The sequence below is a fragment of the Taudactylus pleione genome, unplaced genomic scaffold (genome assembly GCF_031769625.1).
Source record: "Taudactylus pleione unplaced genomic scaffold, aTauple2 ptg000015l, whole genome shotgun sequence".
NCBI classification, from domain to species: Eukaryota; Metazoa; Chordata; class Amphibia; order Anura; family Myobatrachidae; genus Taudactylus; species Taudactylus pleione.
The window spans coordinates 35399594-35424271 of NW_028284417.1; the positions used below are offsets into that span (position 1 = coordinate 35399594).

Consider the following 24678-nt stretch of genomic DNA (forward strand, 5'->3'; position numbering starts at 1 on the left):
AGCTGTCGGTATTGTGACCGCCGGGATCCCGTACCCAACCCATATATATATATATATATATATATATATATTATATATATATATATATATATATATATATATAAAATGGTGTGGAATAGTGAGAGAGATAAAACCAGCATGATTGTACACACTAGATGACATGACCGTGCATTATTTCCCGACGGCCTGGTCTACTTCCAACTGTAATCTGAGCCTCATCACAAAGCCACAGCCGTATCACTCGCCAAGTGTAAACAGTAACATCTCTCACAGAAAAGCAGCACATCTCTGCCATTCACAATTCTGACAGAAAAAAAAAAATCAAGAAATGTCCAATTTACTACATAACTCAAAGGACCCAACATTAATCCTCACCAAAGAACCTGAACAGGACTTGCCTGAGCAGCCACTTCAGAGTCCGGCACAGCAAACACTGGGCCTGATTCAGAGCCGGACGCTCTGACAAGAGCGCTCGCTCTGAATCAGGGCCCTCCTACCTAAACTTGGAGCGGCCTCTTGGACGCTCGCATAGCTGTGGGTTACCACCCACAGCTTATGCAAGCGTCCATGATGATGGTCGCAATGGTCAAGACCATCGCGACCATCGGGCTTGCGACGAGACCCTGCGGTAGGGTCTCGGTGACCGCAAGCCCAGGAGTGATTTTGGCTCTGTCAGAGCCAAAATCACTCCCACTGACATCACTAGTGATGTCAGTGGGGCCAGACCCAGACGGTAGGCGTTCCCATGGGAACGCCTCTGTCTGGCAGCCACGCCCCTGGCACGCCCACCAAAGGGGGCGTGCTGTCAATCAACATCGACAGCACGCCCCCTTTGGTGCGAGACCTGGAGCGACGGCTTCCCCGTCGCTCCCCGGGTCTCGCGAATGCGCACGACGGAGCTCCCTCCGTCGTGCGCATGCGCACTAGGGCACCATCGACCCGCTTGAGCGCTTGCGAGCGGGTCTGAATCAGGCCCACTGAGCAGACATGCCAGCCCTGACCCTGAAGCAGCATTAAGCACATCCTGCCAGTACAATTCACTGTACAACACACACTTTCTTTCCAAAATAAATCACTCTTAAGGGGCCTATCCATTAGCAGATAAAATGAATGATTGGACGATATATCGTTCAATATCTGCTAATGAATAGGCCCTGAACGATGACAGATGCGCACTCCTGCGGCCGATAAATCGCATCTATCATCTCTCCAACATGTTGGTCAATTATCGCATCTAGCTGTACGATATTAGCAATATCGTGCAGTTTATATGCGGTAAACGACGAAAGATATTTTTTAGAAAGCCACTCCCAGGATGCTCCGAATTCCAGCCACCGTTCCCTGGAGAGAAGCAGCAGCAGCTACAGAGCGCCGGGGGACAACACAGCTTTGGAAAACTATAAAGGTAAGTACAGTGCAGCTATGGGGGATTGTTTATAGTGTAGAGGGGTTCTATTATTATAGAATATAATTTATATTATAAACAATAATAGTGCAGTGCGGGTGGGGTAGCAGGGGGTTGTTTATAGTGGGGGTGTTTGCGGGGTAGTTTATAGCAGGGGGTAGCAGGCTTGTTTATAGTGCGGTAGTGTGGCGGTCACGGGAGCGGCGTGGTTAAAAAAAAGTCATGCGATATCGTTCATCGTTTGTGATATCGGTTGCAAAATCGGTCATCTACATGACCGATATCGTTCTGCGTAGCCACCGGAATTTTCAAGGGATATCTTTTGTCTTTCGTCGCTCAGAAATACATCTCCTAATGGATAGGCCCCTTTACAGCGAAAGTGGTCATTAATATTCAACTGTTTTAATCACTTACACTGTTATCCAGTTAATTGCTTATTCATTAATATTAATTCAAATGAAATAGCTTATTCTGAACTATTTTCTCCTCCTATACTGTATGTGTTTCACCCTACATCATTCTCCACATAGAAATATTTTGTCACAACAGGGACCATTTTATGAGATGGATCTACCACTCTTGGGTGTGCAGCCTCATGCGTCACAACACATACCAAGGCTAATGTAAATATCAGAGCGCGACAGTGCACCTAAAAGTGATATACAATTACATATACACCTCCTTCCAAACCATTCCGGTTTTGGTGGGACAGTCCTGCATTTCTGGCACAGTCCTGCCTTCACACCTGTGGCACACAGGGGGTTTAGGAGGCCACCTATCTCCTTTGCTTACAGCAGGCGGTGAATAAATGCCGTGCGCATGCACGCCGCATCTATTCACTGAAGAGAGGGACTGGGATAGGGATGGAAATCGTAATGGTTGCCAGGCTTCCTACATCAAATCATACACTGCAATAGCAACTAGCCATCGCATCCCAACCATAACCATCACGAAGGTTATACTTGTGCATGGAAAGGGGGCTGAGCCTGTTGAAAAGAAGGCAGAGCCTCGCTACTTCCCCCTTCCACATCATTGTGGAGGCGTGCCCAGCACTCTACGAGATGCTGGGCTGCCCCCGGGCTAACCCTACTTTGAGAATAGATGCTGTGCGCATGCGCACGGCTTCTATTCTAGAGCCACTCACCTGCTGCTCTGCATAGCCTCCCACAGCAAAGCCATCGGATGGCCATTGGAAGCAGCATCTGATGGCTGGCAACCATCAAATTTCCGGTATTCGATGGCAAAAGTACTTCCATCAAATCGGAAACATCGATGGTTGCTAAACATCGGCTTCCGATGTCCATCCCTAGACTGGGGGTATGCCCAGCAGCACCCGGAGCGCTGGGCATGACAAAAATGGGGTGTGGTTCGTGGTTACAGCTTTTCCCACAAGACACTTTCATTTTTTTTAAATTTATTTAGTACACCAGGGGGTGCTGAAAATGTATTCACTTACTAAAAAAAATTGGGCTCAAGCCAGCCCCGAGTACATTTGATCATCTCTAAAGATACATAACCTTTGGATTATTTGCATTATGTATTAAAATGTGTTTGTGATGTATGATAAACATCCAGGGGTAGAGGTATCAAACCTTGGAGAGAGACAAAGTGGAGAGAGATTAAGTACCAACCAATCAGCTTCTGTTATTTTACAGACTGTTTGAAAAATTAGTTATGGTGCGTACACACATAGCGATTTTAAAGGACGATTGGTTTCCATTTAAATCGTTAGTTTAAATGGTCCCTACCAACTTACCTTCAACCAGCGATGTGTGTCCATGTATGGCCGATAGCGATATCGTCCATGCATGCCAGTCAACTTGCTCAATATCGAGCAAGTTACTATAGGGACCTGCGATCATTGATCACGGGTAACTTTAGCCGTCGGTAAGTAGTTGGTGTGCTGGATGATCAATATTGATCATCCAGCATACCAGGGAGTGTGCATAACGATCTGCCAGCTATATCATATCGCTAGCAGATCACTACGTGTGTACGCAACATTAGAAACTGATTGCTTTGTACTTTGGGAGAGATGTATGACCCGGGCGATATGAGGAAGGAGTGGTATCAGCGCATACCTCTTTTCCCCCATGTATTGTGGGGTTGGGTGGTAAATGACTATGCGCCTCTGTCATTATTGGCACTGTTATCTACAAGATAGCGTGCCAATGTACCATGCAATGTATGAACCATCACTGGCACTGACCGTTCCAACAACTGCAGCGGTCGTTTCCCTATCACCACAGTAGGGACAGCACTGTACCTGCTGCGACTGCTGCCGGGCTGCACATGAGATCTTGCGCATGCCAAGTGGAGCCGGCTGGGAAGAGCTCTGGTGGAGATTGCCGAAGGGGAGGGGGTTCACTACATTACATCTTATCGGTACTGCTTCCTGCTTCGCCTCTTTACCAAGACCTATAGCAGCACGATGTATGCTCTGTAATACATCTCCCCCCACCCATGTCACCAGGTGTTTTTAATCCCACAAAATCCCTAACTAGTATAAACAGGGATAAAACAATGAAGTATACATAACACAGGCAGCACCTCTCTACACTGTGTATGAGGCATGTACCACTAACGTCTTCCAGTGCTGTGATATGCTGTGTGGTGGATACAGTCATATCATTGGCAGCCCGGTGCAGTGTAATAGGGAACAACGTGCAGTAGAACTAGAACACACATCCACTACTACCTACTGTACAACGCCGGCCGCTCACTCACTGCAGCTGAGGTTGTTGTTGCTTCTGTACTGAGTCACTCTGAAAGAATCCTGATACTCACAGTGTACTCTGCCCAGTCTCTCTGTGCGCCACCACCCACGTGTTCCCAGTGGGTTCTGTGCCTGCGACTGACAGTGCTGCAGCAGCTACGGAAGCCTGCCGGCCCTAAACCCCACATACTGTAGCTAACTTTAGACAACAGTCAGTCAGTGTGACATGCAGCATGACACATCCCTCAGCCTGTAGCAGTGACCTTCTCATGTACTACGGCGGACTATCACCTTCTTATTGCTGCATCTGCTGTATTATTCACTATTTATAATATTAATCAAGGGGATAGATATATATACGTAAACTATTATCCTATATCTATCCATACACTCCTAACCCATTAACCAGCATTCCCTGACAAGTGAGGCGTGCTATGGAGGCAGGGTATGGAGACAGGTGGTAGTGCACAGCAATGTAATCACACCTAAGTATGTGATGAAGCAGCTACGACCTATTTATGTATATATGTATGTATATATGTTTGTAGAGTATGTATGAGTGACCATGTATTACAGACATACATTAGCAGCTGTCGGTACTGTTCCAGCTTAGGGAAGGGAGATGTCCGGCTGTAGTTTCCGGGACGAGCTCTCCTCCTCCCTCCCCCATACACACACAATACATACAGCGGGACAGGAGGAGGAGGAGGGCTGCCGCTGTGAGAGAAAGAGACAGTCGACCTGAAAGCAGCATGTCCGCCTGGTTGGGGCGCCTGTGTGTGAGGGCAGTGTGTGCCCGCCGCGCTGTGCATGGAGCTGGGAGCAGAGACTGGTCGGCACCACACCGGGGTGAGATGATGATGAGGATAGTACATACTATACTGGAGCTGTACACTGAGCACAGCGCTCTCCCTCTCCTCCTGTCATAGCTAGATATATACTACTTATAGGCTGTAGCCGTGACAGTCCGTTAGGTTATGCTGCTCACTAAGGAGTTACCCCAGGTGCCCCAGCTCTTTACTTGAACCAAGAGACAAAATGTCCACTGACCTGTAGGAAGGTCACGGCAGCAGCTAGGCCTGTGTACATGCAGCACCCTGTCCTGTTATGTCAGTATCTGGTAGTAATGAGAGGAGCCTATTACTGCTGCTCCTCCTCAACTGTTACAGGTTATTCAGGTGGCAGAGACTGCAGCAGGTATTGCTAATAATGATGATCGGCGCACTATAATGCTATAATGCCCTTTTGTTACATTACAATTACTGAAACACCGACAGGTCTGACATTCTCTACTGATTTGTTAATCGTTAACACAGGGAATATAAATGAAAGATCAATTCATTTCTAAAAATCAATACAAACTGGGGCAGTCAGTTGGCAGGAAGTTTTTAATAAATATTTAAGAATACATATTACTCAGCAATAACATCCAGGTCTATTTTTTTTTTTTTTTTACAGATTTTAAATTCTACAATACTATCTCTAGAAACTGACCATGTCAGTCAGATAAACCATATTTTCCCAGTATTCCGAATTCTTCTGAGTTTTTTTAATGCTAATCATGGGATAAGGGGGAGCATTCTGTAAAGCCAGGTGCACATTTGAGCGGGCGATTTGGCCTATACACTTACCAAAAAGCAGCTTGATATGTCTGAGCAGGCATTTAAATTTACCCACCCAGTTGTGATGTCAGTGTCAACGGGTCCTGTGGCCAATGTACGTGCGTATGATGGGTAGCACGTGCACACAGCCAGATGTACCTATATACACATTGACTGTGCTGCAGGTCTGACTTGATATGTCTGTGAACAACGTCATTCACCAACATATTGGGTGTACACACCTGCCGATGCGATATATCGTTTGTCGTCCACACAATATATTGACAGTGTGTACCCAGCTTTATCTCTGTAAGCCTCAAAATGGCCACAGGTAATCCGATCCTGTTGCCTAGCCAAGTGTAGGGTGACCAGATCATTGACCAATTTTACCACATTCAGTTACCAAATTGGTGTGGTTCAGCCATAACTGCCAGCATCACCAGGCCCTGTTAGTGTGATCAACACATCACTAATTGCCACCACCCCACACCCCCCCTTGGGACCAATCCGGAGCAGCATTGTGACTTTGCAATAAACACTTTGGCCCCATACCACCTTGTCTGTCTCTTATTTCCACATAAACACCACATCACACTCGCACACGCCTACCCTGCACATCCAGAGAGCGCACCTGACCCACCCCTTTTTTCATTCTTACTACAAATATTGTTTATTTGTACAATGCTGCCATATTGCACAGCATTTACCACTTAATATTGAATCATTCACATTAGCTTCAGCCCATTGAAATTGAGTCTAAATTCACACAGGTCACGTTTTCCAGGTCACCCAGCAGGTGCACAGGTGTATTCATTACTCACTGACACATTTTAAAAGTTCCACAGGTAGAGCTCATTATTTCACTTGTGATTCTGTGAGAAAACCTGGAAAACATGCACTGTTTGGGGTCCTGAGGACAGAGTTTGAGAATCTGTGCTCTGAATACACTCCATTAACATAGATCAGGTGTAGAGATGAGCAAAATGATTTTGCAAAGCTTGACAATATTTTTTGTAGAGAGCAAAACAATTCATGAAACTGAGAGAAAAAAAAACACATTTCTGGTACAGTGCAGTGGTTATCAAACAGGTGGCTGCACATGCAATTTAGAAAATACAAATAAATCGCATTTTGGTGTTTTTGTTAAATGTTACTATTTGTAGGGATTTTTTTTTAATATGGAGAAACTATTGTAATAGAGTAATGTGTTACCGCTAGCTTACACTCAGATAATTGGCAAAGTCTTAAGCTGCATACACACACGATTGAGTTAATGAACGATTTTAGTAAACTATTTTCTACCTTGAAAAAATGAACTAAAATCGTTTACTAAAGTTGTTCATTTAAATGTAATGAACTATTTTTATGAACTACAAATGATTTTTGCATATTAACTTAATGAAAATCGTTGAGTTGACAAGTCTGACTAAACTACAAACGTGAACGCACATGAACAATAATCGTTCATCGTTTGACTCAGAAAGTGAACGATATTTTCGAACGATTATCGTTAAACGGTAATCGTTCAAAAAATTGTGTGTTTGTATGCACTTTTACAATTGCATAAGTTCTCTGGGCGGTATTCAATTAGTTTCGCACCAGCGATAAAGTTTTGCATGCCGGACTTTTTGCACCAAAGATGTCATCTACCTTTTACATTGCCCCTGCAACAAGCAGTATGTAGGTAGAACAACCAGACCACTGAAAGACAGAATCACTGAGCACCTAAGAAACATTATCAAGAAATCAGATAACCACAGCATCCCTATCCATTTCCTCGAACACCACCAGGGCAACCCAGTAGGTTTGAGTTTCATTGGGCTAAAGCACAATGAAAAGAACTGGAGAGGGGGAGACCACACAAAAATCCTGTATAAGGAAGAATTAAAATGGATAGTCACACTGCAGACCCTCACACTCAAGGGCCTCAATATAGACAATGAAATCAAATCAGTCATCACCAAATAACCACCCACCAGGAGCATCCCCATCCTACAACGGACACACAACCACGCACGCCACCCCCACAGCATCCCGTCCAATCCATGTATAGAACATCATTCAACACCCCCAACCCATACATATTCACTACACACACCACATCCCAGCCCACACCACTTCTCCCACCCTTGCACACATCACACCCCCCTCCCCTCCACAAACACGACCTACACCTCCATTTGCGCACATCACATTACCTTCCACACTACATACCCACACACCATCATGCACACACGGCAACACGGACCTCGCCTCTCCCCACACTCCCCCATCCATACTGCCATCTATCCACAACACGGTTGGCTATCTCCATAGCGACCGACCATGCACAACACATTTGTGTTCCCCCCCAGCTAACGGACTCCACTGCACACATCTGCAACACCTCTCGTCTCCAACACTCATCCCCGTCCACGCAAATGCCACACCACCGACCCGCTTTCCGCAAGACAGCCCGCCTGCACCCATCATCTTCCCTCCCATCTCATGTCTGCCACATTCCTCTGCCTTTCACAGTCATTGTTTACACTAAACACCCCCATTCCCTGATAGGCCGATCAGTAACACGTCATCCCTGCACCTCCGTCCAATCCAGACATACTCCCATACACATACCTCCCATACCGCATCACCACAGCCAAGCCCCCCGATTGGCCGAACCACACCACATGTCCACCAGGCCCACAGTTTAAGACCCCAGCCAGCCAAGCACCACAGTAACCTCCTTGAAGAAGGCCACGAGCCAAAATGCGTTGGAGACCACAGAACCACACCTAGCTACCCCGTCCACTCCACACCAAGGACCCAGCCTGATCCATCCGCCCCCTTTGACTGTGTGACTGGAGTCACCCCCGCGCGCCTGCACAGCCGCATCCAAAGGCTACAAGACTGTAGACCAAAGCCAGCCACTAATTGCCACCACCCCACACCCCCCTTGGGACCAATCCGGAGCAGCACTGTGCCTTTGCAATAAACACTTTGGCCCCATACCACCTTGTCCGTCTCTTATTTCCACATAAACACCACATCACACTCGCACACGCCTACCCTGTACATCTAGAGAGTGCACCCGACCTACCCCTTTTTTCAATTTTACTACAAATATTGTTTATTTGTATAATGCTTCCATATTGCACAGCACTTTACACTTAATATTGAATCATCCACATCAGCTTCAGCCCATTGAAATTGAGTCTAAATTCACACAGGTCACATTTTCCAGGTCACCCAGCAGGTGCACAGGTGTATTCATTACTCACTGACACATTTTAAAAGTTTCACGGGTAGAGCTCATTATTTCACTTGTGATTCTGTGAGAAGACCTGGAAAACATGCACTGTTTGGGGTCCTGAGGACAGAGTTTGAGAACCTGTGCTCTAAATACACTCCACTAACATAGATCAGGTGTAGAGATGAGCAAAATGATTTTGCAAAGTTTGACAATATTTTTTGTAGAAAGCAAAACAATTCATGAAACTGAGAGAAAAAAAACACATTTCTGGTACAGTGCAGTGGTTATCAAACAGGCTGCACATACAATTTAGAAAATACAAATAAATCGCATTTTGGTGTTTTGCTAACAATGTTAAATGTTACTTTTTTTAGGGTTTTTTTCTAATCCGGAGAAACTATTGGAATAGAGTAATGTGTTATGGCTAGTTTACACTCAGATAATCGTCAAAGTCTTACAATTGCATAAGTTTTTACTATTTGGGCAGTATTCAATTAGTTTCGCACCCGCAATAAAGTTGTGCACGCCGGACTTTTCGCCTACAACACTTATTTTTGCCACGGAAACTTATCGCGCGTGTCCCCGCTGTTCGCCCTATTCAATTCCAAAAGACAAGAAAACAGCGAAGTCAGAACAAGCGGAAAGTGGTGTCAGAGTTGGAGAAATCAGCCTGAACCCCCCCCCCCCCAAAAAAAAAAAAAGATGCACTAACATTGGGGATCAATGTAGTGGTGTCCGAATAGCCCTAATAAAACTGTTTGGGGTACTTCAGTTGGCACAATTGCCACTAATTAGCGTATTTGCACAAGTAGTGTAGAATAGCATAAAGCAGTCTTTTTTGGAGACAATAAGTAGTCCTGACAAATTTGGGGTACCTGAAATGGGTGCAAGCATATTTTAAAGTCACAAAAGTGAAGTTTTAATAAGTGAAATTCCTCCCTCATACAAGCACCTGCAATCCCAAAAACACTTGACCCCATCTTAGAGCACCCCCAGAACCTTATTTCGCTAGTTTGAGAAGTTGTCCCCCCACTTTGCACTTTTTCGCTCCCAAACTCAAAGTACTTTTTTGGGGTGTTACTTTTTTTTTCAGGAATGTTTTGACGCAGATGTCCATTGTGGACTGTCCCAAGGGGTCTGAGTGGATCCCCACCTTTGCACCCCAAAAATAAAAATGTTGCACTTCTGTTCTCCTGCTATTCAGAGGCGAAATGTTTCACCTATTACATTGCAGTGACTTTCCGCATACGCGAAAAGCGGATTGAATTGAATACGGCAATAAGTTTCCGACAGTCAAAAAGTCGCAATCTGCAATACTTTTTTGAGGATCTCGGCTTTTCGCATCTAATTGAATACGGGCCTTTATTGCAAAGAATACATGTAGGCATAGGTTCTAAAGCAGAAAAGTTTTGGCACTCTTCCCCTCCAGCTCGCACCAAGGTCATCTTTTTCGGGCCAGTCTCTACAGTTGGTCATTTGTTAATCCACTGAGACTACACTTTGAATAGGTAGATGTAATATTGAAGTGTTTCTGTTGTGAAGCTTTATACAAAGTAAACAAACACAGTTTGTCTACAGTAAAGGTGCGTATCCACTAGACTATTGAATTGAACGATTACAACATCGTAATCGTGCATTAAAATGTCAAACGACCAGCGATGCATGCTCCCGCTGGTCGTTTTTTATATCAATCATCGCCTGAACATGCAGGCCAACTTGCCGATAACGACAGGTTGTGCGTGTTCGGGGATGAGGGAGGGTGCCTGCACTGAATGACATATCGTTCAGTGTAGGCACATTATCCACTGCACACGATGGAGAATGATTGCACAATTACACTGTTGTAATCACACAGTTGTTCCACTCTCGTGTAGTGGATACGCACCTTAACACTAGGATGACACTTTTTTTTTTTTTTTTTGCATATGTTGCCAAAGAGAAATGGTAAAATGTTATCCATTCATGCAATAATTAGTATTTGAATTACCTTTTATATACCATTCATTGTAGCTTTTGGTCCAAGATGGTATGTGAGCCGCAGCCTGTCGGTCAGTCCTAGCACAACCATTGAATATAAGGAATTGAAAGAGTTACTGAAGAAGGATGGAGTTGTACTCATTGATGTTCGAGAGCCATGGGAAATTAAAGAATATGGAGTTATAAAAGGCTCAGTAAACATCCCATGTAAGTAATATATATTAATACTTAGTGAAATATTGTAATTTATAAGTATATGTAGAAGCAAAACTTGAAGTATTTCTGAGGTAACATTAGGGCAAACATAGCCAAAAATCGATCACGATCTACCACTCAGTTGGTGTGTTTTTTTTTTAATGGTTATTGCTTATGCTAGGTATATATGTCAGTGACTGAGTTTGCGAATTTCAGAGTGATTAAGCAATCTTAACATTTGATTTCAAGTGTACATACTAGTGATTTATGGTTCCAACCTGAACAATTATCTGACCTAAGATCGCTGCAAAGATGACATGGTTAGTTAGTTGTTCGGAAATCCATATACACTATAAAATGTGCGCAATATCTGATCACCTTTTTGGAGAAACATTGTGCAGCAAGTTAGATCCAATCTTCCGATCCAACGTGTTTTAGAATGATGATCTGCCCCTGGTGCTGCATGTTCACTTTGAGATCAGACTGATGGGTCCGATTATTCCATAGTGTGTACCTATCTTAAGTCCACTCACCCCTCAGTATTTAGAAACCATCTCTCATTCACTCTACGGTGAATGCATGGATTACACCATCACAACACCTGGGTCTTGTGAGGCTGATGCTCATTTACTGGTTGGGAATGACTAGAGAGGTCAGGACAGATGTAATGGCGGAATCTGTATGATTTACTGCTGGACCCCTGGCCGGCGGTTCAAATCCTGACAGGGCAGCCCGACAAGGATAAAAATCCCGATCATCCCTAGGTAAGTAATCACTAACCTAAATCTACTCCCTAACTCTCCCTTAGGGGTGCCTAACCCTAAATCCCCCCCCCCCCCCCCAGGAGCCCTAAACCTAACCCTCCCCTCCGCGGTTGTCAGCGCTCGGCACCCGGCATCACTTCGATCGGGATGCTAGGCGTTGGTCTCCCGGCATCTGTAAAATGACGCCTCTCATTTAACCCTCGCCGGGATTAAGCAGTCGGGTGGCGGGAGATTAGGTCCCCCGGGCCGGCTTCCCGACTGCATACCGTAATTGCTGCATCTGATTTGTTGAGGCAAACTGTATGAGGTAATTATCTTTCTGCATTTGTGGTATAGAGAAAATGGAATTGACGACCAAATGAAGTTGATCTAAGTGGATGGTACTGCCATGCCAGATGTAATGTGAACTGACTGGTAAATAAATTACCCTGTAAACCCCAGCTGTAGGGCATATGTCTGTTTAAAAACAGTCTTTGTAATATTACCTGTTACACATTATAGATTTGCATGGAATGGCCAACTATATGTTATGAATACATATGTGGTGATTGTGAGTGAAGTAGGGGTTCACACAATAAACTTAATACAGTGCCAATTAACCAATCCATTAAAAAATCATTTAATGGTACAAACATATTTTCATCTAGGTTATGTAGAGCATACTGGGGTAATTTGTTTACTGACTTTGTAACCTTTTTTAAGGGATGTTAGATAGGGAAGCCCATCTAATTTTTTCAATTACAGGACTGGAAAAATCTCAATTCTGGGATTAAGTTGATCATTGAAAATATTATTATTCTTTTCTCCACACTTGAAGCCCCTACATACGGAACCATTTTGCTAACAATCTGATGCATCGGAACAACCAATTGTCAATATCGTTCAGTGTGCATGCGGTATATTGTGCATTGCGCGCTTCCGTGGGATTGTCAGACGCATTGTCTGGTCTTTTGAACATGCAGAAAGATCAGGCGATGCGACTGACAATCCCATGCAGCACGGGCCAGCATATCGGACAGTCGGGCACCGGATCGCCCCGTGTGTAAGGACTGCCCGATATGTCGGCCTTGGATTGTGGGTCGCATCGGCAGGTACACAATCGTACCCAAAAAAATAAACATTCAATTGACACACCCAGAGTCCACTTCACTCTAATTCAGTTGAAGGCAGCAGCCGTGTAGCACACACACAGACTCCTCAGCTTCAGCAGTCCACTTGCAGTGCCACTGCAGCACAATTTTGCAGAGGAGATAGTGCAGGCAGGCCAGCCCAGGCACTTATTTCACTGGTGCAACAGGTACTTGCCCACGATTGACAGTACATCCAAGCCTATAACAAGTCACAGACTCAGAGCAGTGACAGTCCGGCCGCACTGAGACACGGACACAGTGACAGTGTCACTCACCACACGCGTAGCAGGCTAATGTCACACGCAGCGCTGCCCGGCAAAACTGCGCATGCACACTGCAATCCTGATTTGAAGCACCAATCCCGGGATTTTAGCCTCCCTAGTGTTAGCTTTTGCGATCTGCCTTTCAATTGTATGATATTACTCATTCTTAAAGTGTTGCAATATGATCACCTTTTAAGCATAACTTGTCTTAGTATGGCCCTAGTCAAAACGAATTACCTATATTTTGAAAAGCTGATCTCAGCATTTTCTCTATCCAATGACTGTGCAATATCAATTTGGGGTTGTTCCTATAATTAAGTGGGGGGGCGATAAAGGCATAATTGGAGACTTATTTCCACCCTTGTAAGCCTAGAGATGGCAGCATTTGGTTTACAGTGGGCACTTGGCAGCCACTTATTTCCTACTTGACCCCATACCATAAAGTTTATGTGCAACAAACACATTCATTACATTGCATCAATTAACTTACAAAACCTCTCTAATACAGAAGGAAGCTCCCAATCCCACCTTCTCCGCTGTTTGATGGGATTTAGAAATGGAAAATGTGAACAGCGCTCAACAAGATGTTTATTGTTTTAGGGGGCTGCTTGGTACTGGAGATGTCCTGTCTCCAACAAAATTATACTGATAAAAATAGATTTTGTACCATGCGCTCACCTTGTCTATATATCATATTATAGAAAATGTAGCTAAAGTAAAAAATGTGGAGATGACAACAGATCTAATGAATGTTATAAACAATCTTTTATTTATATAGACACCGTTTGATGGGATTTATTTTATTTACAAACAAATGCAAAAGCAACAATCTGTGTCAGCCGAAAGTTCACAAACTGTTATTCACTAGTGGTTTGCTAGTGTTAGCAGCTGTTCTTATCCACTATGTGCACCTGCCCCTAGCCTCAATCAAATACTCTGGCATTCTCAAGTTTTTATGCACCTTTTTCCAGTCTGCATGGGTTTGCGAACATTGCCTTACTGCACTTGGCCTATATTAGAACACCCCTGTATCCTCCCATCCAGTGCAAGTAGCACAATTGCCAAGACTTGGATGTACACACTTCTGGGCATGTGGAGTGCAAATTCATGCAAGATACTCTATGCTAAGTGGTGCAGAAGTCAATGCATGTCAGCCCAAGTTATTTTGTGATCCATGCCATTGATAAGATGCAATAGACTTCATTGCGAACCACGTTTTTCCGTTATGGTATGCTGGATTTATGTTTGTTTAGTTTGTGCGAGAATATATATATATATAATGTGTTTTGTTTGTTTAGTGAGTGATCTAAAGTCAGCTCTGCAAATGACTCCAAAGATCTTTGAAGAAAAATATAAAATGAAGTTGCCAGACACATCCACCACCCTGGTCTTTTCTTGCCTAGTCGGGATTCGAAGTGGTAAAGCTCTAGATGTTGCAACTTCACTGGGTTATAATAGGTAAGTAGTTCATACTTGTCACTATCTTTAAGACGTTAGTATATTGTCAAATTATGTTTAAAAAGAATGTAGGCAAAATGGAAGGAAGGTTACTAGTACTTGTAAGACGGACTATTCCTCCAACTCTACCTATGAGCTATAGCTTACAAATATAGTTATGTAAAAGGTTTCTTTTCACTGATTAAATTTTTTTTTTTTTTTTGTGTTTTTCATTTTTCAATTTAGAATTCAACACTATGTAGGTGGTTTTGAGGACTGGACCAAGCATGAACTACTGGAAAAAAAGTAATAAACTTTGATGCTACAAGTTCATCATAACAAGTTATATATTTTTTTTATAATATAATCTTGTCACAGAAGAGAGTGCATTATCCTTTAATTTATGTAATGTGCTAATTTGGAAGTGTAATAGAAACTACTATGGTTACTTGTCTCATTATACTGTTATGCAATTGGACCAAATGTCAGAATACTTGCTTGACAAAACTGGTTTGTTGTCCATTCTTAATGAAGACATCCGTTACTGGCGTGCAACAGCTATAGAATACAACTGTCCTGGATCAAATATCTTCCATTTTATACTCACTAGTAATACCGGCCTTCCAATGATGTGACAGCATTAGGTATCTCCTTACATGTCCATTCATATATCAATCAGAAGATTGAAGGGAACAGCCGCAATTTATTTCTTTATTTTTCTCTCATATAAAAATATTTTTTGTATATATTATTCCTCAGTGAATAATCCCCATAAATACAAGGTAATGGAAAGGTGGCACTCAGCAGACTCAGTTATAAAACGTTTCAGGGTGACCCCCGTCTTCAGGGACTTTTATAACTGAGTCTGCTGAGTGCCACCCTTCCTATATATAAGTACGCACGCAAGAGGCGGCACTCAGAGTCCATTCAGTGTAGGTAAAACAGTGCTGTGGTTTATTCAACCATCATTGACCTTTTGGGGCCACACACCCCTTCATCAGGATATCAAAGATAAATGATGATAAACAACTAACTTATATTACTCACCCTACCGGACGTGCCAATTTTTCTTCCATCATGTGCGCCAGCTCAGGTCCTGTAACTCCAGCAAAAACACACGTGGGAAATCCCAGCGTGCGTGTGACCTCATCGGGCGCACAAGATGACAGAACAGACAAAAATCCCAGCCGGTAACCATGACAACTCTGCGTGATAATACATAAATACAATAGCACAAAATTATATATATATAAATAAAGCATGTGAATACATATCACTCAGCTAAAGTACACAAGATAGTGTGTGTGACTGTCGCAAAATGATATGTGTAATGTGTGCAACCCTATTGCATTTATGTATTATCACGCAGAGTTGTCATGAGTAAGCCTCAGGTTACATGCAGGATGGCCGGTGTTTTCACTCTGCCAGGGTCAGGAAATCTGAGTTGGAAGATGCAGACCATGGCCTTAGCACACCTTCAAAAATGGGGCTGCTGTTACATCTGAGGACTCCATATCTGATCATTTGCAGAAACATGGGCCATCTCCTGTTTAGTGATGTGCAGAAATACTTTCAAATCTTTCCATCTTACCAAAAAGGCATTTTAGGGTGCTGTGTATCAAAGTACTAAGCTGTAAGCTACACTGTACTGGGATACATGGCTCATGTACAGTGGGGTATACATATTTTGCACTTTTGTTGTCTGCACATGCGTACCAAATTAATATGTATAACAAATCCCAATGGACACATTTTGTGCTTAAGACCACTTGTGGTGAGAGGGCTGCACAGAGGTTGGAAGGTCCATATAAACATGACCAAAGTATATTAAAGGTATGTTCACACATGATAATAGATGAATATGCCCCTGGCTAGTCACTTACAGGCGCTTTGCTGCTGGTCCCATATGCAAACTGATTGGCTGAATCAATCTCTCCTATTTATGGTAATATTGTGTTGCTGCCATCTAATCACATTACAGTGATGTTAGCATTGCTCTACAGTAAGAAAGCGTATTTACAAAAGGGAAGCTGACTTAAATCTTGTTCTAACTTTGACAGGGTGAATGGTACTTTAATAAATAATAATGCTATGTACTGTTTTAGTATTTGCTGCTACAACTGTGAAGCAGGTGCTTATGCTACTCTTGCTGAGCTGGACATATTTTTTTTTTTTCGGGTTGCAATTTCAGTCTAACTTTATATGAGCTCAGGCGCGTGTGGAAAAGGAATGGCAGTCAGCACTTAGAAAGGGGACTTTAATAAGCAATTAATTAATCTAACATTTCTCTACAGCAGTGGTCTCCAAGCTGTAGCTCGCGGTCTTAATTTTGGTAGCTCACCTAGCTGCAGTATTGCTGAGTAAAACAAAAGGCAGTGACCTCTGGCGGGTGCTCCCCCGTGGTGTCGACGCCATGGGTGGAGGCACGTCAGGTGATCTCCGCAGCCTCTACAGCAATCACCTGACGTACTTCCACCCATGGCGTCTACGATACAGCGGAGTGAGTGACTCCCACCCAGCCCTGCTTATATAGTAGCTTTCGCTACTCTACTGCACGTACCTCCTTGGAGCTGGTAATTAACAGTGAAATGTGCCTGTGCTTAAATGTCATTTACAAACTACAACAATATCAATGTAATAATTAAATGCATTGTTATTTTCTAGAAAACATTTTCATTAAATGACATTTAATTGTTCAGTTATTAGCCAGACTTTTTTTTTTTACTACAATTTTAGTAGCTCTTCAGGTTTAATTTTACTAAATTAGCTCACACCTCAATTAAAGTTGGCGACCACTGCTCTAGAGTCTCAGTAAATTGGTGGGAACTGTGTACTAACGCAGGGACTGATTTTCACCTTATGGTCAGACCAGCATACTGTTAGGTAATGGGACTTCATTTTTAATAATTGTATATATTATGATTTCTTAGTCAGTGCTTCGGTCCAAGGGGTGCTGTCGTGTTCTTCTCACATTTCAAAATATTATGAACTGCTCCTTCCCTTTAGTGGAGTCCCAGGAATGGTATGCTGAAAAAGATCTTCCAGGGGCTCAATCCAGATGTAAGTACTACAACAGCCAATTTTGTGCACACAGCCTATAGGAGAAAGAGTGCAGGTACCGAATGGTCTGGAGGGACCCACACCTTTGACTGGTTCTGTCAGGTAACATCAACACATCTAGGGCACAGGCATTAAACAGGATAACCTGTACCAGCACACACCTGCATTCAGGTCTGTTACTGCTTTATTTTAGCAACAAAATGTTAAGGCCCCATTGTCAATAGTTTATGTACTAGCATCTTTACATCTTAATGGAGTTCTGCACATGCACAGAGGAGATTGTTTTAGTTTAATTGGCTAAAATAGAGTGCTGTTTTTGGAATGCAAACGATAAATTGTTTTTATTCACAAGATTTAAAAAAAAATCTTTATATTCAGATATATATATATATATATATATATATTTTTTTTTTTTTTCTTTTTTACCAGGATGTGGTTAGGCCTAAAGCTAGCCATGCACCAGACCAACTTTCCTCCAACTAGTTGGTTGGAATGAAAATCCGGTAATGCATTGGGGCAAATGACAATCAGCAATTTGCTCCCAAACACCAGAAAACGGATGACAGCTGTAGTTCAGACAAGTTTTTTTTTTTTTTTTTTAAATCAGATTTAACCAACTTGCCTGAACGACTTTTTTTGTGTTTTCTAGTGTTTGTCATTTGCTCCCATGCATTACCGGATTTTCATTCGAACCAACTAATTGGAGGAAAGTTGGTCTGGTGTATGGCCAGCTTTACTCTTGTTTTGATATAACCACACTATTTTCAAAAAATATTTTTATTTTTAAAAGTAGTAAATAATGGGCTGGAAACAAAACGAGCGCCGCACAATTCTAGATCAGTTACATGCAAAAGGTGCAGTCGTTAAAAGGTTCTCTAAATATAAAACAGTTGCCTTATTAAAAACAAATAAAAAAAAAAATATCTAAAATTCCCAAACCTTAACCGATACAGAGCTATTTTATAAGGAATTTGTTTGCTATGTAAAGCAGCATATCGACTAGGACACAGGTTCTCAAACTCTGTCCTCAGGACCCCAAACAGTGCATGTTTTCCATGTCTCCTCACAGAATCACAAGTGAAATAATTATCTCCACCTGTGGATCTTTCAAAATCTGTCAGTGAGTAATGATTACACCTGTGCACCTGCTGGGTGACCTGGAAAATGTGAACTGTGTGGGGTCCTGAGGACTGAGTTTGAGAACCACTGGACTAGGGAAAGACAGTACAACTTTGTTCCCCATCCCCTGCAGTGCCCACACTGAACAATTAGTTCAGTGTAGGTACCCTCCCTTATCCTCGAACATGGCCAATCTGTCGTTATCGGCAGATTGACCACCTTGTTCGGGCGATGATTGATGTCGGAAACGACCAGCGTGAGCACGCATTGCTGATCGTTTCGGACATAGTGCACGATTACGATGTCGCAATCGCTCATTAGTATCGACTAGTGGATGTGCGCCTTTACAGAGTGCAAGTTATGATATCAGCCATTTCGAATGGAGGATAGGCTTCAATTCTTGGTATTATGGTTTGGAGCCCAGCTATATGTAGAGAAATAACTCTCAAATGACTTCACATTTGGTAACATTCACAAGTATTTAGGTTACAGTTTGTGGAGGTTAGTAGTAGCTTATTTAAATAATCAAACCTACAATTAAAATTCATAGTCTAAATATAATAAACAATTTACAAAGTGAAATACAAGTGGTAAATTCCCGTACGATAAATGTTTGGAACGTTGTGCTGGATATTGTCCAATTATAGGATCTGAGTGGCTCGGTAAAGTGTCCTTTATTCAAATTACAATTAGATGTATACCTACTATGTATCTCTAGTAATTTCCATAAACAGAATTTCTGATTGGGGTTAATCAATATGTAGGTTTCAGTTTATAATGTGAATACAAAGAAATTCTTCTACTCCTATCCTATGCAAGTGAAATGAGCTGTGTCCAATAATGCCAACTATACAATGTTTATTTTTGTGTAATATGCATGTTAGTTGGACAAAAAACATGAAAATAAGAAAATTAACAATGAGAGACAACCTTACTGCAATATAATTTAATCCTAATACATTAAGGGGTTTAAGGTTGGCTAATATCTGTTTTTAGCCATTTGACTCTTGCAGAACACAAAAGCAAGAACCAAAAAATGTGCAATTGTTTGATAGCAGAAACTGAGGCTTAAGAACAGAGTGGCAAGTGCTCATTTTCACAAGACCTCAGTCAAGAATGGTCCAACATATGTCTCTCTCGATATGGAAGGAAAAAAAATAAATCTGCATATTCCACTTATTAAAAATACTACAGCAGTAAAGTTGTGGATGAGCACTACGGCAAAATAATCCAGTTTGGTCCAGTACTGCATGATGTGGAAAGTTTCAGGATTGGTTGTAACTGGAGTTTTGGCTTCCATTTGGTCCCTGTTCTCCTTCACTGCAAACGAGAGTGTAAGAGTATAGAATGTTAGACTACAGTTTTAATTAAGCAGTTGAGTCACCTAACCAGAACTAATAGTGTTACAGCCTAGCACAGTCAAGCATGATTGGTTAGTAGTCAGTCTGACTGGAAAAGATTTCAAACTAGATAAAACATGGAACAATTGACAAGATAATGAATCCAGGAAACAGGGTTAGAACAAACCAAAATAAGTAGATGCTTAGAATTAAAACTAATAGAATAATTAAATGTATAAAAAAATGCTGTAAATCTTCCAAATAAGAGACTATGCTGAATTAATAATGGCAGAGGAAAGTTATGATAGTGAACATAATGGAACCATGGCTAGATGCAACATAATAGGATAGAAAATGTTTATGATGGAAGAAAGGGGGTGGGGGAGGGGTGTATATACCCTTATATAAGACCTACTCAATGGGAAGAAGTCTGAGAAAATGAAATTGTTGAGTCCTTATAGATAAATTTAAGAAAATTTCATTTGTGTCTGAAAGTCAAATATCAATGCAAATGGAGAATGTAGTAAAGCAAAATGAGGTTCTAATTATGGGGGTTTAACTACCCAGATATAAAGTAGTTTACTAGAATGACTGCATTGTGTGTCCTAAGTAGATTCTCATTGAAACTAAAATGACAACCACATTTACTAGGTGGTGTAAGAACTGCATGGATGGTAGCACTATGTGACTCTACAGGAACTAAGTATTTCATAAATAAACCATTATATCTTATATTTATGGACTTCTTCATATAAGGGTCAGTACCAATAGAAGATGTGGCACCAACTTTTTTTTTAAAATAAAGCAGGCAAAAATTAAGACAAATTCTAAAATGTATAAGTTGTGGGTAAATTATTTGAAGGAAATGGACGCTACTCAGAAATAAAAATGTCAAAATGAATTATTTTGTAACTATTGTACCAAATCATTGTAATTGAAGGTGACAAATGGCTAATTACATCTAGCTAGTGCAGCAGGTTGGACATTTAAATTTTTCAAAAGCACATTACACAATTCTACATAATAGGTTGGTAATTGAGAATGATAGGACTAGGTGAAAAACCCCAGTGTCACCCATGCAATTTAGAAATATAAATATAAAGTGGTCCTCATGGGAGGAAACGTTACCAGAGCTGCAAATAGAACCCAAAACTTGCATTCCTGGACACAAAAGTATCAAAACAGTGAAACTTTGTAAGAGTGTGAATGGAGGACCAGGTGACTGCCTTGCAAAGATGCTCACCTAAGGCCCCTTGCCTTGCTGACCATGAGGATCCCACTGACCCAGCTCAGTGACTTCAACATTTAAAAAAGGTATGGGGCTACTTGATCCCAGGTATGCTTCACTGATAAACAAAATCGGACTAGTAATAGATTCAGAAAAGAGACTTAAAGGCTGGCCAGCCTATAAAGACTTTTAGGGCCTGATTCAGCAAGGATCGCAGTTGCCAATACGAAGGCAGTAGGCCAATTGTTGCATTCTGTGCATGCATCGCAGTGCGTGAACTAGCTATCTCAATCGGGACTGCGATCGCAGAGGCTACGCAGACCCATGGCAGAGTGGTTGACCGGAAGTGCGGTTTGTGGGTTGTAACGGGGGGGGGGGGGGGGGTGGTCAGCAGAACACAGACGTGTCACTGCGTTGCAGGGGTGTGCAGAAATTAGCCACTGCAATACCATACGTAGCCTGAGGCCTCATAGCGTGCGCTGAAGTTAGCAGTTCCTGAGTGAGGTCTGACCCTGCCTTAACTGTGCGCACGGGTTCGATGCTACCGATTATGTTGCTAAAGTATACTGGTGTGAGTAAGGGGAAGTGAACATTCTTATGTTGGGCTGCGATCGCAATGCGAATGCAATTATTTGCATATCACCGCTGATATTAGCAACTGTGTTGGGTGCGTATTAGCAAAATAGCGATCCTTGCTGAATCAGGCCCTTAGAAAAAAGAGATCATCTGTACAGCTGATATCCCTAGTCCTCGATAAATAAATATTTAAAACCATGACTACATCTAAGGTGTAAAGAGTTGTTGCCAAATTCATTATTCTCTTGTGCTAGAGCCGGAACAACAATTTCTTGATTAATGTCGAATCTTGAAACCACCTACAGTTTGAAGGATGGTTTTGTTCTTAAAGCTAGTCCGTCTTCATGGAAGATTAAAAAGGGAAGGCTTTCAGGAAAGATCTGTAATCTTTGAAACTATCCTCCCCAAAGACATAGTGAGTAGAAAACCAGTTCCCCCCCCCCCCCCCCCCAAAAAAAAAATCAAATATAGTTGGCATTAAAGCATTCTTCATGGACTGTGTCCAAAAGAAAACCTGCAGTAGCCACCACTTCAAAGATAATCAGGGCAGGGCGAGATGATGAAACGGGCCCTGGAATAGAAGGCCCAGCCTCATTGACAGGCACCACGGACTGATATGGTGTTAACCATCTACCATCGGCTAACCTCTTGTATCCACCTGTAGTTTATGTATATGTAATAAATGTATTAAGTTTTAATATGATTCATGCACTATTGAAAGCGGTGTCATCCTTTTATCAGTTGAGCCTTGGATGAGACCATTCCAAAACACCTCCTTACTTATTGTATTAAGCAAGAGCAATACCATAATAAACAGCAATCTATTCCAACAGTGCTTTAATTCCTTTGTCTCGTAGGGGGGGTCACATTTTTACTCTGATGCACTGGGTGATGAATATATTGTGGTTTCCTTTGTTGATTTTCCATGTTTTTATTGGTCGGGATCCCAAAGTGGAAGATCCAGCAAGCCAAATTCTTTTGGTGTATGTCTAGACTCATTATTGGAATACACTGGCGCCAGAGAATACTTACCTGCCTGCATACAATCTGCGGCAATAGTGGCCGGTGACAAAGACAAACAGTGTGGGCGGCCAATACACATACCACTCCTAATAAGAATAAAAAAAACCTTAAAAAAGGAAAAACTATCTGCCAAAGCAGCAAGAAAAAAATATCAATCCTCCAACTGGTATGGAGGTTAGGTCTCAGAGAAGTCAGGCAGCTATCTGCGGCAACAGTGGCACCTGATTGGTTGAGGAGACTGAGATGTAGCGGTATTATTCAAAAAGTGCCCAGGCTCCTTGTCTCCACTACTCTACAACTGTGTCCGCATGTAAAGAGAAAGAGAAGCAAAAAAACAAACTGCTTTTAGGACAGAAAACAGGGTTGTTACAAAAGGAACATATTCAGAATAGATTACAATTTATAGTGGGCTAGCAGAAAGAAAACTACTGGGCCATGCCCTTTTTAATATGTTCTGATGACAATGTAAATGTCATAGAAAATAAACCGTGCATAACTGCAGTTGCCACAAAACAATAGAGGATTCTAAACACAGAGTAGGATCTTATTGCAAAATAATTTAAACAAATTGGAGCAATGCAATGGCAGATGGAGTTTATCATATATAAATGTAAGTACCTACATCATGGTAAGTTATACTACTTACAGTTTAAATTTGATACAAATGGTGGAATCTGATATGGAAAAGGATTTAGGAATACTAGTAAACTGAATGACAGCACTGAATCCCAGGCAACTGCTGCAAAGGATAATAAAATTCTGATATGCATAAAAGAGTATAAATGCACGTGATGGAAATATACTTTACAACTGTATAAGTCACTTGTCAGCACATTTTGAATATGGGATACAATATTAGGGAGAGGTCTACAAAAAGGGCATAGCAAAACATGAAAGGGGATCAGGGATGAGCAAAGTTTACAATGGAAAATAGCACCATAAATATTTTATTGGATATATTCATGCATACTATATATTTAACAAATTAATTATCATGTTTAGGAGTGTGCAGGTGATGAGGGGACCTCCATTCTGACTGTGAGAAAGATGTTTTCACCATTAGAAGAGTGTGATTATTATTCACTGTTACAGATAGTGAGACTATGGCATTCTCTGCGGATTAACTAGGTTTGCCTTTCTTACAAGAAATTGTATAATCAGTAAGCATTACTTAGGCGACTTACCAATGAAATGAATTTGACTACCATTTAAAGAGTCGGGCAGGAATACATTTCTCTGACACCAAGAATAAATTGACAGCCTTTTCACTGGGGTCCAGCTTACACTAATTGCTGCTCTGATGTGAAATTGTTACACAAATTTTTTTAAAAGGTGTAGAGAAAACAATAGTCATTGCATTTCATGGTACCTCTAACTGTAATGTTCTCACTTACTAACAGAGGTTACAGACACTAGAGTGAGAGGAGTGTTTAAAACACTGTATATAATCACTTAGTGAATGCATGCAAACTCTTTTCCTTCACCTGTTAGGCGGTGGCTTCGGCTTTGGCATTTTACCAAGAATGGCAGCCATTTCCTTCCGTTCATCAAAGTTCTTCCACTGTTCATAAAGCTTCAGGATGACTCTGATAATTTCTAATATCTGGTAATA

At 41.9% G+C, this 24678-nt stretch overlaps 3 protein-coding genes across 13 annotated transcripts in view; 1 reads left to right on the top strand and 2 right to left on the bottom strand.

Annotated features, from left to right (window-relative positions):
• The window catches only part of USP45 (ubiquitin specific peptidase 45), a 293573-nt gene extending 288350 nt beyond the window's left edge, over positions 1–5223 (bottom strand). The window contains exon 1 of one of the 11 annotated variants that reach the window (XM_088472232.1): positions 5172–5223. In XM_088472232.1, the coding sequence (XP_088328358.1) occupies positions 5172–5210 (39 nt within the window). In that variant the 5' untranslated portion in view covers positions 5211–5223. The other 10 variants (XM_088472241.1, XM_088472266.1, XM_088472216.1 and 7 more) reach the window with 10 other exon arrangements.
• LOC148542224 (thiosulfate sulfurtransferase/rhodanese-like domain-containing protein 3) lies at positions 4745–15100 on the top strand. Its single transcript, XM_088472289.1, has 4 exons — positions 4745–4970; positions 10965–11138; positions 14582–14741; positions 14967–15100. Exons 1-4 carry the CDS (start codon positions 4874–4876, stop codon positions 15028–15030), a joined length of 495 nt encoding a protein of 164 aa, XP_088328415.1. The 5' UTR covers positions 4745–4873; the 3' UTR covers positions 15031–15100.
• A 4640-nt stretch (positions 15101–19740) lies between these two features.
• CCNC (cyclin C) overlaps positions 19741–24678 on the bottom strand; it is a 54464-nt gene continuing 49526 nt past the window's right edge. The window contains exons 11-12 of the mRNA XM_088472303.1: positions 24551–24669; positions 19741–20219 (exon numbers count right to left, since the gene is read on the bottom strand). Coding sequence (XP_088328429.1) covers positions 20165–20219; positions 24551–24669 — 174 coding nt within the window. The 3' untranslated portion in view covers positions 19741–20164. The remainder of the gene's footprint in view (positions 20220–24550; positions 24670–24678) is intronic.